At 44.4% G+C, this 13,108-nt stretch overlaps 1 protein-coding gene across 1 annotated transcript in view; it reads right to left on the reverse strand.

Annotated features, from left to right (window-relative positions):
• The window catches only part of LOC143785753 (cytochrome P450 2K4-like), a 157,829-nt gene that overhangs the window by 12,380 nt on the left and 132,341 nt on the right, over positions 1 to 13,108 (reverse strand). The window contains exons 6-8 of the mRNA XM_077274845.1: positions 3,836 to 3,977; positions 2,769 to 2,956; positions 2,266 to 2,407 (exon numbers count right to left, since the gene is read on the reverse strand). Of these exons, the coding sequence (XP_077130960.1) occupies positions 2,266 to 2,407; positions 2,769 to 2,956; positions 3,836 to 3,977 (472 nt within the window). The remainder of the gene's footprint in view (positions 1 to 2,265; positions 2,408 to 2,768; positions 2,957 to 3,835; positions 3,978 to 13,108) is intronic.

Genomic DNA, 13,108 nt, shown 5'->3' on the forward strand with positions numbered 1-13,108 from the left:
TGGTTGGGCCTAGTAAAGGTGTCTGCCGCACCTTGGTGTTGTAATGTGTTAGTTTTCCTGAGCTTCAATGTTTAGGCTTTCGGCCTGTATTTAGAATTTTAAACTACATTTGGGCTACTAGTTTGGGTGGGCCCTACTAACGGTGTCTGCCGCTCCTGGGTTTTCTCCTGTTTTGTTTTCCTGAGCTTCAATCTTCAGGCTTTCGGCCTATATCAGATATTAAACTGCATTTGGACTACTAGTTTGGTTGGGGCCTACTAACAGTGTCTGCCGCTCCTTGGTGTTCTCCTCCACTGTACAAAGCTGAGCTTCAATCTTCAGGCTTTTGGCCTATATCAGATATTAAACTGCATTTGGCCTACTAGTTTGGTTGGGCCCTACTAACGGTGTCTGCCACTCCTTGGTGTTCTCCTCCACTGTACAAAGCTGAGCTTCAATCTTCAGGCTTTCGGCCTTTATCAGTTATTAAACTGCATTTGGCCTACTAGTTTGGTTGGGCCCTACTAACAGTATCTGCTGTTATGATCCTAATGGCAGAGGATCTCAGGAGTACCAGCTAAGTCTGCAAACACAAAACCCAGCTCATAGGGAAGTGGTAACTAGGCTGACCGTATACCTAATCCTGACACAAACAACTAGCAGCAGCCGGGGAACGTACCTACGTTGGTTCTAGACGTCTCGCGCCAGCCGGAGAACTAACTAACCCTTTCAGAGAAAATAAGACCTTTCTTGCCTCAAGAGAAAAGACCCCAAAGAAATACAAGCCCCCCACAAATAATAACGGTGAGGTAAGAAGAAATGACAAACGTAAGAATGAACTAGATTTAGCAAAGAGAGGCCCACTGACTAATAGCAGAAAATAGAAAGATGACTTATACGGTCAGCAAAAAACCCTACAAAATATCCACGCTGAATATCCAAGAACCCCCGCACCGACTAACGGTGTGGGGGGAGGATAACAGCCTCCCTTGAGCTTCCAGCAAAATAGCAATCACATTTTACACCAAGCTGGAACAAAATAAGGAAAATTCAAATACACAAAAATAAGAAAGCAGGACTTAGCTTATCTTGCAAAATCAGGAGACCAGGAGGCAGGAGAAAACAGACATGGTCTGATAACAACGAATCCAGGCACAATACTGAGTATCCAGGAAGGTTATATAGGCACACCCAAGACCAAACGAAGCAGGTGGGTGCCAACCTGGGGAAAGACACTCAAAGTGCCATACCGCTAATGACCACAAGAGGGAGCACAGAAATATAGTTCACAACAATCTGCCACTTTTTGGTGTTCTCCTCCACTGTACAAAGCAGAGCTTCAATCTTCAGGCTTTCGGCCTATATCAGATATTAAGCTGCATTTGGCCTACTAGTTTGGTTGAGGCCTACTAACGGTGTCGGCCGCTTCTTGGTGTTCTCCTCAACTGTACAAAGCTGAGCTTCAATCTTCAGGCTTTCGTCCTATATCAGATATTAAACTGCATTTGGCCTACTAGTTTGGTTGGGGCCTACTAACGGTATCTGCCGCTACTTGGTGTTCTCCTCCACTGAACAAAGCAGTGCCACCTGTTTATTCCTGTTACCAATTTTGAACTTTATTTGGCCAACTTTATTATTTGGGCCTACTAACTGTGTCTGCCTCTCATTACAGTTGTCCTCCACTGAACAAAGCAATGCCGCCTGGTTAGTCCTGTTACCAATTTTGAACTGCATTTAGCCCACTTTATTATTTCGGCCTATATCCGTGTTTCCTCCTCATCCTGCCCATTGCCCAGCCAGTGCTACATGAGTCTGCTGGTACATTGACCCAGACCACTACATTCCCCTTGCACTCTACACAGCCAGAATCTGACCCTGCTGAAAGTCAGGTTCCCCTTCCCGCATACTATACCACCATACACGGGGACAAAGAGGAAGGCACAGATGAAAGTGCAGGTTCCTTCATCAGGTGGGGAGGGCATACTCGTTGGCGACATCACTGTCACAGGGCCCCTCATAGTACGCAAAAGTGTCTCCGACCCAACTTTTGCCAAAGTCGGGTTTCGCGAAACCCGACTCGATCCTAAAAAAGCAAAAGTCGCTCAACTCTACTCATGCATATACTGAGCATCTTAATAAGCCCATTTTGGAAGATAAAATATGAGATTTAGAAAACATACATATTATTCCTTGTTAAAATATAGTCATTCTGTTGGGAAGTGTTTTGTCAGTTAAGTGACATGTAAAATGATTTGATTTTTCATCTTAATACTCCTCATTGCTTACCTACTGAGAATGGCACAAATGCATCAGGTCGGACAAATTTCCCATGTTCATCTAAAAAGTGATTAGGATTGAAATCATAAGGAGTTTTCCATTGAGTTTTGTCATAGAGAACTGATGTCAGGAATGGAATAACCTCTATGCCCTGTGAACAATAAATCAGCAAATATATTTTTTTATTATATAAATTTAAAAATTGTGAGACAATTTGGATGGCTGTGAACCCCATAGCACTCCCTTTTACTAATAGGTAAATGCTTACAGTACTTGAGCATAAGGACTTTTTTAACATAAACTCACTTTTGGGATCAGGTAACCCCGCAAATAAACACCAGTTGGAGTTGAGCGCGAACAATAAATCAGCAAATATATTTTTTATTATTTAAATTTAAAAAAATATGAGATTATTTGGATGGCTGTGGACCCCACAGCAGTCCCTTTTACTATAGGTAAACGTTTACAGTACTTGAGCATAAGGACTTTTTTTTTTTTTTACATAAACTCACTTTTGGGATCAGGTAACCCCGCAAATACACATCAGTTGGAGTTGAGCGCGAACCGTTCAATGGGAGAATATTTCCAAACCTTTGTATTTCATGTATTACTGCATCAGTGTAAGGCATTTTCTTCCGATCTTCAACTGTAGGCAGCTGTCCAGGTTTGATATGTGTTTTAATTTCCTCCTGTACCTTATCTAGAAAGCAAAGGAAAACATTTTATTACCTTTTGTACTTGCACAACAATACCAATGTATTTAATTAATATAGTATAGGCTTTTGTTATGATTTGTATGGTCAGTCAGTGCTAGGGCGTGGTTACAGCTGATGGTCACTATGTACTGACCGGTGACTGAAGCCGCGTCTGCTGCACCACTATGACTGAAAGCCAGAGGCTGCAGAGAGGAATAAAGTAAATTTCCTTGCAGTAGTTGAGCTTTCAGTGCAGCAGCCGGGCAGCTATGGAATGTTATTAAGCTGCAGATTAACCCTATATCTGCATGTTAATAGTGTTTGAGAACATGACAGGTTATCTTTAACTAGAGTTGAGATCAAGCATGGGCACTGCGGCTCCATTCATTCTCTCTTGGACTCCTGGAGATTACATCAAGAATTCCCGGTATACTCCTTCATGTGACAAAGTTCTAAAACTTGAAGAGACTAAAACTTGGATTTTTTATTGGCTATGAAAAAAAATATTTTAGGTGCAATCTAAATGTCACATTCTGCCAAAAATCACATGTCCCTGTCTAGGTTGGGTGTTAGCATCATGCTAGAACATTAGAAAATATAAAACATGCAATAAATGCAAAAATATACACTAGAATTACTTCAACATAATTGATAATTTGTACATACAATTATAGTAATATTGCAATTAAAAATTGACTTCTACAGGGGCGGTCATCAAAAAGATGGCCATTATACAGTAAATAGAACATGATGCAAAAGTGAATAAATAACTGAAAATCTGGGGAAAGTGGTAGCCTTCAGAAAAAGGTGATTTGGCGGTCTATAGAGATTGTAGCTGTTCATTTACGGTCTTATATAACTTTTAAAAATATATCAAAAATTACTTTGAATCTCCGGATATTTCATCATCAATAAAATTCCCCAAAGGATTGTTGTAGATGTAGTTTCAGTTCCTGCAGTGAAGAGATCAAGGACGGAAGCAAGTAGATTTTCTTCATTAAAATATGTCTGAGTTTTCGTCGTTTCCTAAAATTACATAACATGAATATTCCCCATGTTACTATAATCAGCTTGTTCCCAGGTATTTATTATCTGCTTCTGTTTCTTATTTGGTACTCACCGTCCCCTTTTTCTTAACATTTTTTTTGCCTGAAATACTAAGTTTGTCACAGTAATGTTCTCATGACTATAGGTTCCTGAATGGGAAGTATTTGTCACGGGAAACCTAGGTAGGCAAGAGCTAATAACCTGGGCCCTGTGATTTCCCTCAGACTAGGGAAACCCTGACTGACCCTCTCCCAGAGTTTACACTGATGGTGTGCATGTCTGGGCCTCCATCCTCACCCTGTCTCCTGTTTCAACCCTAGGCTGAAACCACCACCCACCACCCAGTGAAGAGACCACACACCAATACCCACAGTAAGCACAGGCAGGGATAACAGAAAAATATGCACTGCGCCGCAGTCACTCAGGAATATACTATAAGTGTACAGGGCAAAACAAATACAAATATATTATGGAGAAAGTAAGACAAAGGGAAATACACCACAAGATTCGATACTCCAACTCCTAGCTCACCACTCCAGACCGAGATAACCTAGCACAAGACAGAAGCTATAATCGGCAAGGCCCAATGTTCAGAAGAACTATTTAAAGGCAGTGGGCGTGGCCACCTTCTAATCCGAGCACCAGCTAAATTAACCCCGGAACAGCTAGATAAAAACTAGCCGACGCCACTGAGCACATAGTGGACAAAAGCGGAATTACCACTGTCTGTCGAATGCCCTAGTATGAACAGCATCCGACATGACATTACCCCGCCGTCTACAAGGGACCCCAGGGCCCTCACGACTTGTAGGACCTGGCTTGTCCGGATGGCGGCGGTGAAACATACTGACCAGCCGATCAGCATGAATTCTGAGGCTGGTACCCAGGACCTTTCCTCAGGCCCATAACCACGCCAGTGTACCAAGTACTGTAAAGTGCAGCGCACTACACAAGAGTCAACCACCTTGGAGACTTCAATGTTATGACCTGGTGGTTTAGGAGCAACATGGGATGTGCTCTGGAGGAGGTGGTACCTGTACTGACCGCAATTCCTGAGCTTAACACACACACTAGAAGTAGCCGTGGGATGTTCCTGTCACTCCCTAGACACCTCGTCACAGCCGGAGGATTAACTACACCTAAAGATAGAAACAGGAAAGCTATCTTGCCTCAGAGAAAATCCCCAAAGGTTAGAGAGCCCCCCACAAATATTGACTGTGAATGGAGAGGGAAATGACATACACAGAATGAAACCAGGATGTAGCAAAGGAGGCCAATCTCGCTAGATAGATAGAACAGGACAGAATACTGTGCGGTCAGTATTAAAAAACTAGAAAAATCCACCACAGAGTTTACAAAAATCACCACACCTGACTAAAGGTGTGGAGGGTAAATCTGCTTCCCAGAGCTTCCAGCTTAACTGAAATAATCCATACTGACAAGCTGGACTAGAAAAACATAGAAAGTGCAGAACGATTAAGTCCACAAAAAGTGGACTGCAAAAGAACAAGGCTAGGACTTATCTTTGCTGAACTGGTCAGAATATCAGGGAAATCCAAGCAGAGATGTGAATCCAACCAGGAACCATTGACAACTGGCACAGGCTGAAAGATAGAACCAGGTTAAATAGCCGAGCCAGAAAGACAATCAGTGGAAGCAGCTGCTGACTGCTAATTCCAAGGAGCAGCAGTACCACTTAAAACCACCAGAGGGAGCCCAAGAGCGGAATTCACAACAGTACCCCCCCCCCCTTGAGGAGGGGACACCGAACCCACACCAATGCCTCCCGGCCGATCAGGGCGAGCCAAGTGAAAAGCACGAACCAAATCGGCGGCGTGAGCATCGGAGGCAACAACCCAAGAATTATCCTCCTGGCCATAACCCTTCCACTTGACAAGATACTGAAGCCTCCGCCTGGAAAAACGAGAATCCAAAATTTTCTCAACCACATATTCCAACTCCCCCTCAACCAATACCGGGGCAGGAGGATCAACCGAGGGAACAACGGGCACCACATATCTCCGCAACAAAGATCTATGGAAAACATTATGGATGGCAAAAGAGGCTGGAAGGGCCAAACGAAAAGACACCGGATTGATAGTCTCAGAAATCTTATAATGACCAATAAACCGAGGCTTGAACTTAGGGGAAGAAACCTTCATAGGAACATGACGAGAAGATAACCAGACTAAATCCCCCACCCGAAGCCGGGGACCAACACACCGACAGCGGTTAGCAAAGCGTTGAGCCTTTTCCTGAGACAACGTCAAATTGTCTACCACATGAGTCCAAATCTGCTGTAACCTGTCCACCACAGAATCCACACCAGGACAATCAGAAGGCTAAACCTGCCCTGAAGAAAAACGAGGATGAAAACCAAAATTACAAAAGAAAGGCGAAACCAAAGTAGCCGAACTAGCCCGATTATTAAGGGCAAACTCGGCCAATGGCAAGAGAGCCACCCAATCATCCTGATCAGCAGACACAAAGCATCTCAAATAGGTTTCCAAGGTCTGATTAGTTCGCTCGTTTGGCCATTTGTCTGAGGATGAAACGCCGAAGAAAAAGACAAATCAATGCCCATCCTAGCACAAAAGACCCGCCAAAACCTTGAAACAAACTGGGAACCTCTGTCAGACACAATATTCTCCGGAATGCCATGCAAACGAACCACATGCTGAAAAAACAATGGAACCAAATCAGAGGAGGAAGGCAATTTAGGCAAAGGTACCAAATGGACCATTTTAGAGAACCTGTCACAAACCACCCAGATAACAGACATCTTCTGGGAAACAGGAAGATCCGAAATAAAATCCATGGAAATGTGAGTCCAGGGCCTCTCAGGGACCGGCAAAGGCAAAAGCAACCCACTAGCGCGGGAACAGCAAGGCTTGGCCTGGGCACAAGTCCCACAGGACTGCACAAAAGAACGCACATCCCGCGACAAGGAAGGCCACCAAAAGGACCTAGCAACCAAATCTCTGGTACCAAAAATCCCAGGATGACCAGCCAACACTGAACAATGAACCTCAGAAATTACCTTACTAGTCCATCTATCAGGAACAAACAGCTTCCCCACTGGACAGCGGTCAGGTTTATCAACCTGAAATTCCTGAAGTACCCGCCGTAAGTCAGGGGAGATGGCAGAAAGAATCACCCCTTCTTTAAGAATGCCAACCGGCTCAAGAACTCCAGGAGAATCAGGCAAACAACTCCTAGAGAGGGCATCAGCCTTAACATTCTTAGATCCCGGAAGATACGAGACCACAAAATCAAAACGGGAGAAAAACAGGGACCATCGAGCCTGTCTAGGGTTCAGCCGCTTGGCCGACTCGAGGTAAATCAGATTCTTATGATCGGTCAAGACCACAACGCGGTGCTTGGCTCCCTCAAGCCAATGTCACCACTCCTCAAATGCCCACTTCATAGCCAACAACTCCCAATTGCCAATGTCATAATTGCGCTCCGCAAGCGAAAACTTTCTGGAAAAAAAAGCACATGGTTTCATCAAAGAACCATCAGAATTCCTCTGAGACAAAATGGCCCCTGCCTCAATCTCAGAAGCGTCAACCTCAACCTGAAAAGGAAGAGAAACATCTGTCTGACGCAACACAGGGGCAGAAGTAAATTGGCGTTTAAGCTCCTGAAAGGCCTCTACAGCCGCAGAGGACCAATTCATCACATCAGCGCCTTTCTTCGTCAAATCGGTCAGGGGTTTAACCACACTGGAAAAGTTGGCAATGAAACGGCGATAAAAATTAGCAAAGCCCAAAAATTTCTGAAGGCTCTTCACCGATGTGGGTTGAATGCAGTCATGAATGGCTTGGACCTTAACAGGATCCATTTCTATAGACGAGGGAGAAAAAATAAAACCCAAAAAAGAGACCTTCTGAACTCCAAATAGGCACTTAGACCCCTTCACAAATAAAGCATTATCACGAAGGATCTGGAATACCATCCTGACCTGCTTCACATGAGACTCCCAATCATCGGAAAAAATCAAAATATCATCCAAATACACACTCATGAATTTATCAAGATAATTGCGGAAAATATCATGCATGAAGGACTGAAATACAGAAGGAGCGTTAGAAAGCCCGAAAGGCATCACAAGGTATTCAAAATGGCTTTCGGGCGTATTAAATGCAGTTTTCCATTTGTCACCCTGTTTAATACGAACAAGATTATATGCCCCTCGAAGGTCAATCTTAGTAAACCGACTAGCCCCCTTAATCCGAGCAAACAAATCAGAAAGCAAAGGTAAAGGGTATTGGAATTTGACCGTGAACTTATTCAAGAGGCGATAATCAATACAGGGTCTCAAGGAGCCATCCTTCTTAGCAACAAAAAAGAATCCCGCTACCAATGGTGACGAAGACGGCCGAATATGCCCCTTCTCCAAAGACTCCTTGACATAACTCCACATGGCGGCATGCTCTGGCACAGACAAATTGAAAAGTCAGCCCTTAGGGAACTTACAGCCATGTTGTGAATTCCGTTCTCGAACTCCCTCCTGTGGTCATGAATGGTACTTCTGTGAGTTCTGTCCGTGGACTCCCTCTGGTGGCTGTAAGTGGAGCTGCTGGTTCTTGAAGTTGCTTCCTCAGCTGCCCTCGTTTATGGCTAGGCTGCCTTCTCTATTTAACTCCACTCAGATCGTTACTTGATGCCAGCTGTCAATGTCTCAGTACTGGTTCAGATCTCTCTTGGATCTTTCTGATGACCTGTCTAATCCAGCAGAAGCTAAGTCCTTGCTAGTTCATTTGTTGTTCATTGTGTACTGAATATATTTCTTAGTACTTGCTAAGTTCTAGTCCAGCTTGCTATCATGATAGTGCCTTGCTAGCTGGAAGCTCGGGGGTGCAGAGTGGCACCTCCGCACCGTGAGTCGGTGCGGGGGTCTTTTTGCACACTCTGCGTGGTTTTTTGTAGTTTTTTGTGCTGACCGCAAAGATCCCTTTTCTATTTTCTGTCTATTTAGTGAAGACTGGCCTCCTTTGCTAAAACCTGTTTCATTCCTGTGTTTGTGACTTTCCTCTTAACTCACAGTCAATATTTGTGGGGGGCTGCCTTTTCCTTTGGGGAATTTCTCTGAGGCAAGGTAAGGCTTTATTTCCTATCTTTAGGGGTAGTTAGCTCTTAGGCTGTGAAGAGGCGTCTAGGCAGAGTTAGGTACGCTCCACGGCTATTTCTAGTGTGTGTGATAGGATTAGGGTTTGCGGTCAGCAGAGCTCCCACTTCCCAGAGCTTGCCCTGTCTTATAGTTTAACAATCAGGTCATTCCGGGTGCTCCTAACCACCAGGTCCATAACAGTACAGCTGGCCTACAAAGTGTTAATGCATCTCAATAGAGGGATAAGAGAAGTTCTGAGACCATTTTTTTTTCTCTGCAGTGTGTTTTGTCTTTCTTTTCCCCTTAATCTCTGGGTGGTTCAGGACTCAGGTGTAGATATGGACATTCAGGGTCTGTCCTCTTGTGTGGATCAACTCGCTGCAAGGGTGCAAAGCATTCAAGATTATGTAGTTCAGAATCCGATGTTAGAGCCTAGAATTACAATTCCTGATTTGTTTTCTGGGGATAGATCTAAGTTTCTGAATTTCAAAAATAATTGTCGACTGTTTCTTGCTTTGAAACCCCGCTTCTCTGGTGACCCCATTCAGCAAGTAAAAATCATTATTTCTTTGTTATGTGGCGACCCTCAAGACTGGGCATTCTCCCTTGCGTCAGGAGATCCTGCATTGCTTAATGTAGATGCGTTTTTTCTGGCGCTTGGATTGCTTTATGACGAACCTAATTCTGTGGATCAGGCAGAGAAAATCTTGCTGACTTTGTGTCAGGGTCAGGATGAAGCGGAGGTATATTGCCAGAAGTTTAGAAAGTGGTCTGTGCTTACTCAATGGAATGAGTGTGCCCTGGCAGCAATTTTCAGAAAGGGTCTTTCTGAAGCCCTTAAGGATGTTATGGTGGGGTTCCCCACGCCTGCTGGTCTGAATGAATCAATGTCCTTGGCCATTCAGATCGATCGGCGCTTGCGTGAGCGCAAAGTTGTGCACCATTTGGCGGTATCCTCTGAGCAGAGGCCTGAGCCTATGCAATGTGATAGGACTTTGACCAGAGCTGAACGGCAAGAACACAGACGTCAGAAAGGGCTGTGTTTTTACTGTTGTGACTCCACTCATGCTATCTCTGATTGTCCTAAGCGCACTAAGCGGTTCGCTAGTTCTGTCACCATTGGTACTGTACAGCCTAAATTTCTCTTGTCCGTTACTCTGATTTGCTCTTTGTCGTCCTACTCTGTTATGGCATTTGTGGATTCAGGCGCTGCCCTGAATTTGATGGACTTGGAGTTTGCCAGGCGCTGGGGTCTTTTCTTTGAGCCCTTGCAGTATCCTATTCCATTAAGGGGAATTGATGCTACGCCTTTGGCCAAGAATAAGCTTCAGTACTGGACTCAGTTGACCATGTGCATGGCTCCTGCACATCAGGAAGATATTCGCTTTTTGGTGTTGCATAATTTGCAAGATGTGGTCGTGTTGGGTTTGCCATGGCTACAGGTCCATAATCCAGTATTGGATTGGAAATCAATGTCTGTGTCCAGTTGGGGTTGTGTTGTGAATTTGGATTCTGGGCTCCCCCGGTGGCTACTGGTGGAATTGAACTGGTGTCTTCATCTTCTCTGTTCACCTGTTCCCATCAAGATGTGGGAGTCGCTATATAGCCTTGCTGCTCTGTTAGTTGCTTGCCGGTCAACAATGTTATCAGAAGCCTCTCTGTGCTTGTTCCTGCTCCTAGACAACTACTAGATAAGTTGGACTCTTGTCCATGTTTGTTTTTGCATTTTTGTTCCAGTTCACAGCTGTAGTTTCGTTACTGTGTCTGGAAAGCTCTTGTGAACAGGAATTGCCACTCTGGTGTTATGAGTTAATGCCAGAGTTTTAAAGTAATTTCTGGATGGTGTTTTGATAGGGTTTTAAGCTGACCATGAAAGTGTCCTTTCTGTCTTCTGCTATGTAGTAAGTGGACCTCAAGTTTGCTAAACCTATTTTCATACTACGTTTGTTATTTCATCTTGATTCACCGCCAATACATGTGGGGGGCCTCTGTCTCCTTTCGGGGTATTTCTCTAGAGGTGAGCTAGGACTAATATTTTCCTCTGCTAGCTTTATTTAGTCCTCCGGCTGGTGCTGGGCATCTAGAATCAACGTAGGCATGCTACCCGGCCACTGCTAGTTGTGCGTTAGGTTTAGTTCATGGTCAGCTCAGTTTCCATCTTCCAAGAGCTAGTTCCTATATATGCTGATGCTATGATCTCTTGCCATTGAGATCATGACAGTTTGACCGGCCCACTAAAGGGTTAAAATCCTTGGCTGAGAAAGGAGAGAAATAAGTAGTCTGCTGAAATTTTTTTTTTTTTTTTTTCTCTCTCTTTGAATGGCTCTGTGTTCACCTGTTTGCAATGGATCTTCAGAGTGTAACTGCAGGTTTGAATAATCTCGCCACGAAGGTACAAAATTTGCAAGATTTTGTTTGTCATGCACCTGTATCTGAGCCGAGAATTCCTTTGCCGGAATTTTTCTCGGGGAATAGATCTGGGTTTCAGAATTTTCGAAATAATTGCAAATTATTTTTGTCCCTGAAATCTCGCTCTGCTGGAGATCCTGCACAGCAGGTCAGGATTGTGATTTCCTTGCTCCGGGGCGACCCTCAAGACTGGGCTTTTTCATTGACACCAGGGGATCCTGCGTTGCTCAATGTGGATGCGTTTTTTCTGGCCTTGGGGTTGCTTTATGACGAACCTCATTTGGAGCTTCAGGCAGAAAAAACTTTGATGTCCCTATCTCAGGGGCAAGATGAAGCGGAAATTTACTGCCAAAGATTCCGTAAATGGTCTGTGCTTACTCAGTGGAATGAGTGCGCCCTGGCGGCGACTTTCAGAGAGGGTCTCTCTGATGCCATTAAGGATGTTATGGTGGGGTTCCCTGTGCCTGCGGGTCTGAATGAGTCCATGACAATGGCTATTCAGATCGATAGGCGTTTGCGGGAGCGCAAACCAGTGCACCATCTGGCGGTGTCCACTGAGAAATCGCCAGAGAGTATGCAGTGTGATAGAATTCTGTCCCGAAGCGAGCGGCAGAATTTTAGACGGAAAAATGGGTTGTGTTTCTATTGTGGTGATTCTACTCATGTTATATCAGCATGCTCTAAGCGCACTAAAAAGCTTGTTAAATCTGTTTCCATTTGCACCTTACCGTCTAAGTTTATTCTATCTGTGACCCTGATTTGCTCTTTGTCATCTATTACCACGGACGCCTATGTCGACTCTGGCGCCGCTTTGAGTCTTATGGATTGGTCCTTTGCCAAACGCTGTGGGTATGATTTAGAGCCTTTGGAGACTCCTATTCCTCTGAAGGGGATTGACTCCACCCCATTGGCTAATAATAAACCACAATACTGGACACAAGTAACTATGCGTATTAATCCGGATCACCAGGAGATTATTCGCTTTCTGGTGCTGTATAATCTACATGATGATTTGGTGCTAGGATTGCCTTGGCTGCAATCTCACGGCCCAGTCCTCGACTGGAAAGCTATGTCTGTGTTGAGCTGGGGATGTAAGGGGGCTCATGGGGATGTACCTGTGGTTTCCATTTCATCATCTATTCCCTCTGAAATTCCTGAGTTCCTGTCTGACTATCGTGACGTCTTTGAAGAATCCAAGCTTGGTTCGTTACCTCCGCACCGAGAGTGCGATTGTGTCATAGATTTAATCCCGGGTAGTAAATACCCAAAGGGTCGTTTATTTAATCTGTCTGTGCCTGAACATGCTGCTATGCGTGAATATATAAAGGAGTCCTTGGAAAAGGGACATATTCGTCCATCGTCATCTCCCTTAGGAGCCGGTTTTTTCTTTGTGTCAAAAAAAGACGGCTCTTTGAGACCATGTATTGATTATCGGCTTTTGAATAAAATCACTGTTAAATATCAATACCCATTGCCGTTGCTGACTGATTTGTTTGCTCGCATAAAGGGGGCCAAGTGGTTCTCTAAGATTGACCTTCGTGGGGCGTATAATTTGGTGCGAATCAGGCAGGGGGATGAGTGGAAAACC

This window comes from Ranitomeya variabilis, chromosome 7 (assembly GCF_051348905.1).
Source record: "Ranitomeya variabilis isolate aRanVar5 chromosome 7, aRanVar5.hap1, whole genome shotgun sequence".
Taxonomy (NCBI): domain Eukaryota; kingdom Metazoa; phylum Chordata; class Amphibia; order Anura; family Dendrobatidae; genus Ranitomeya; species Ranitomeya variabilis.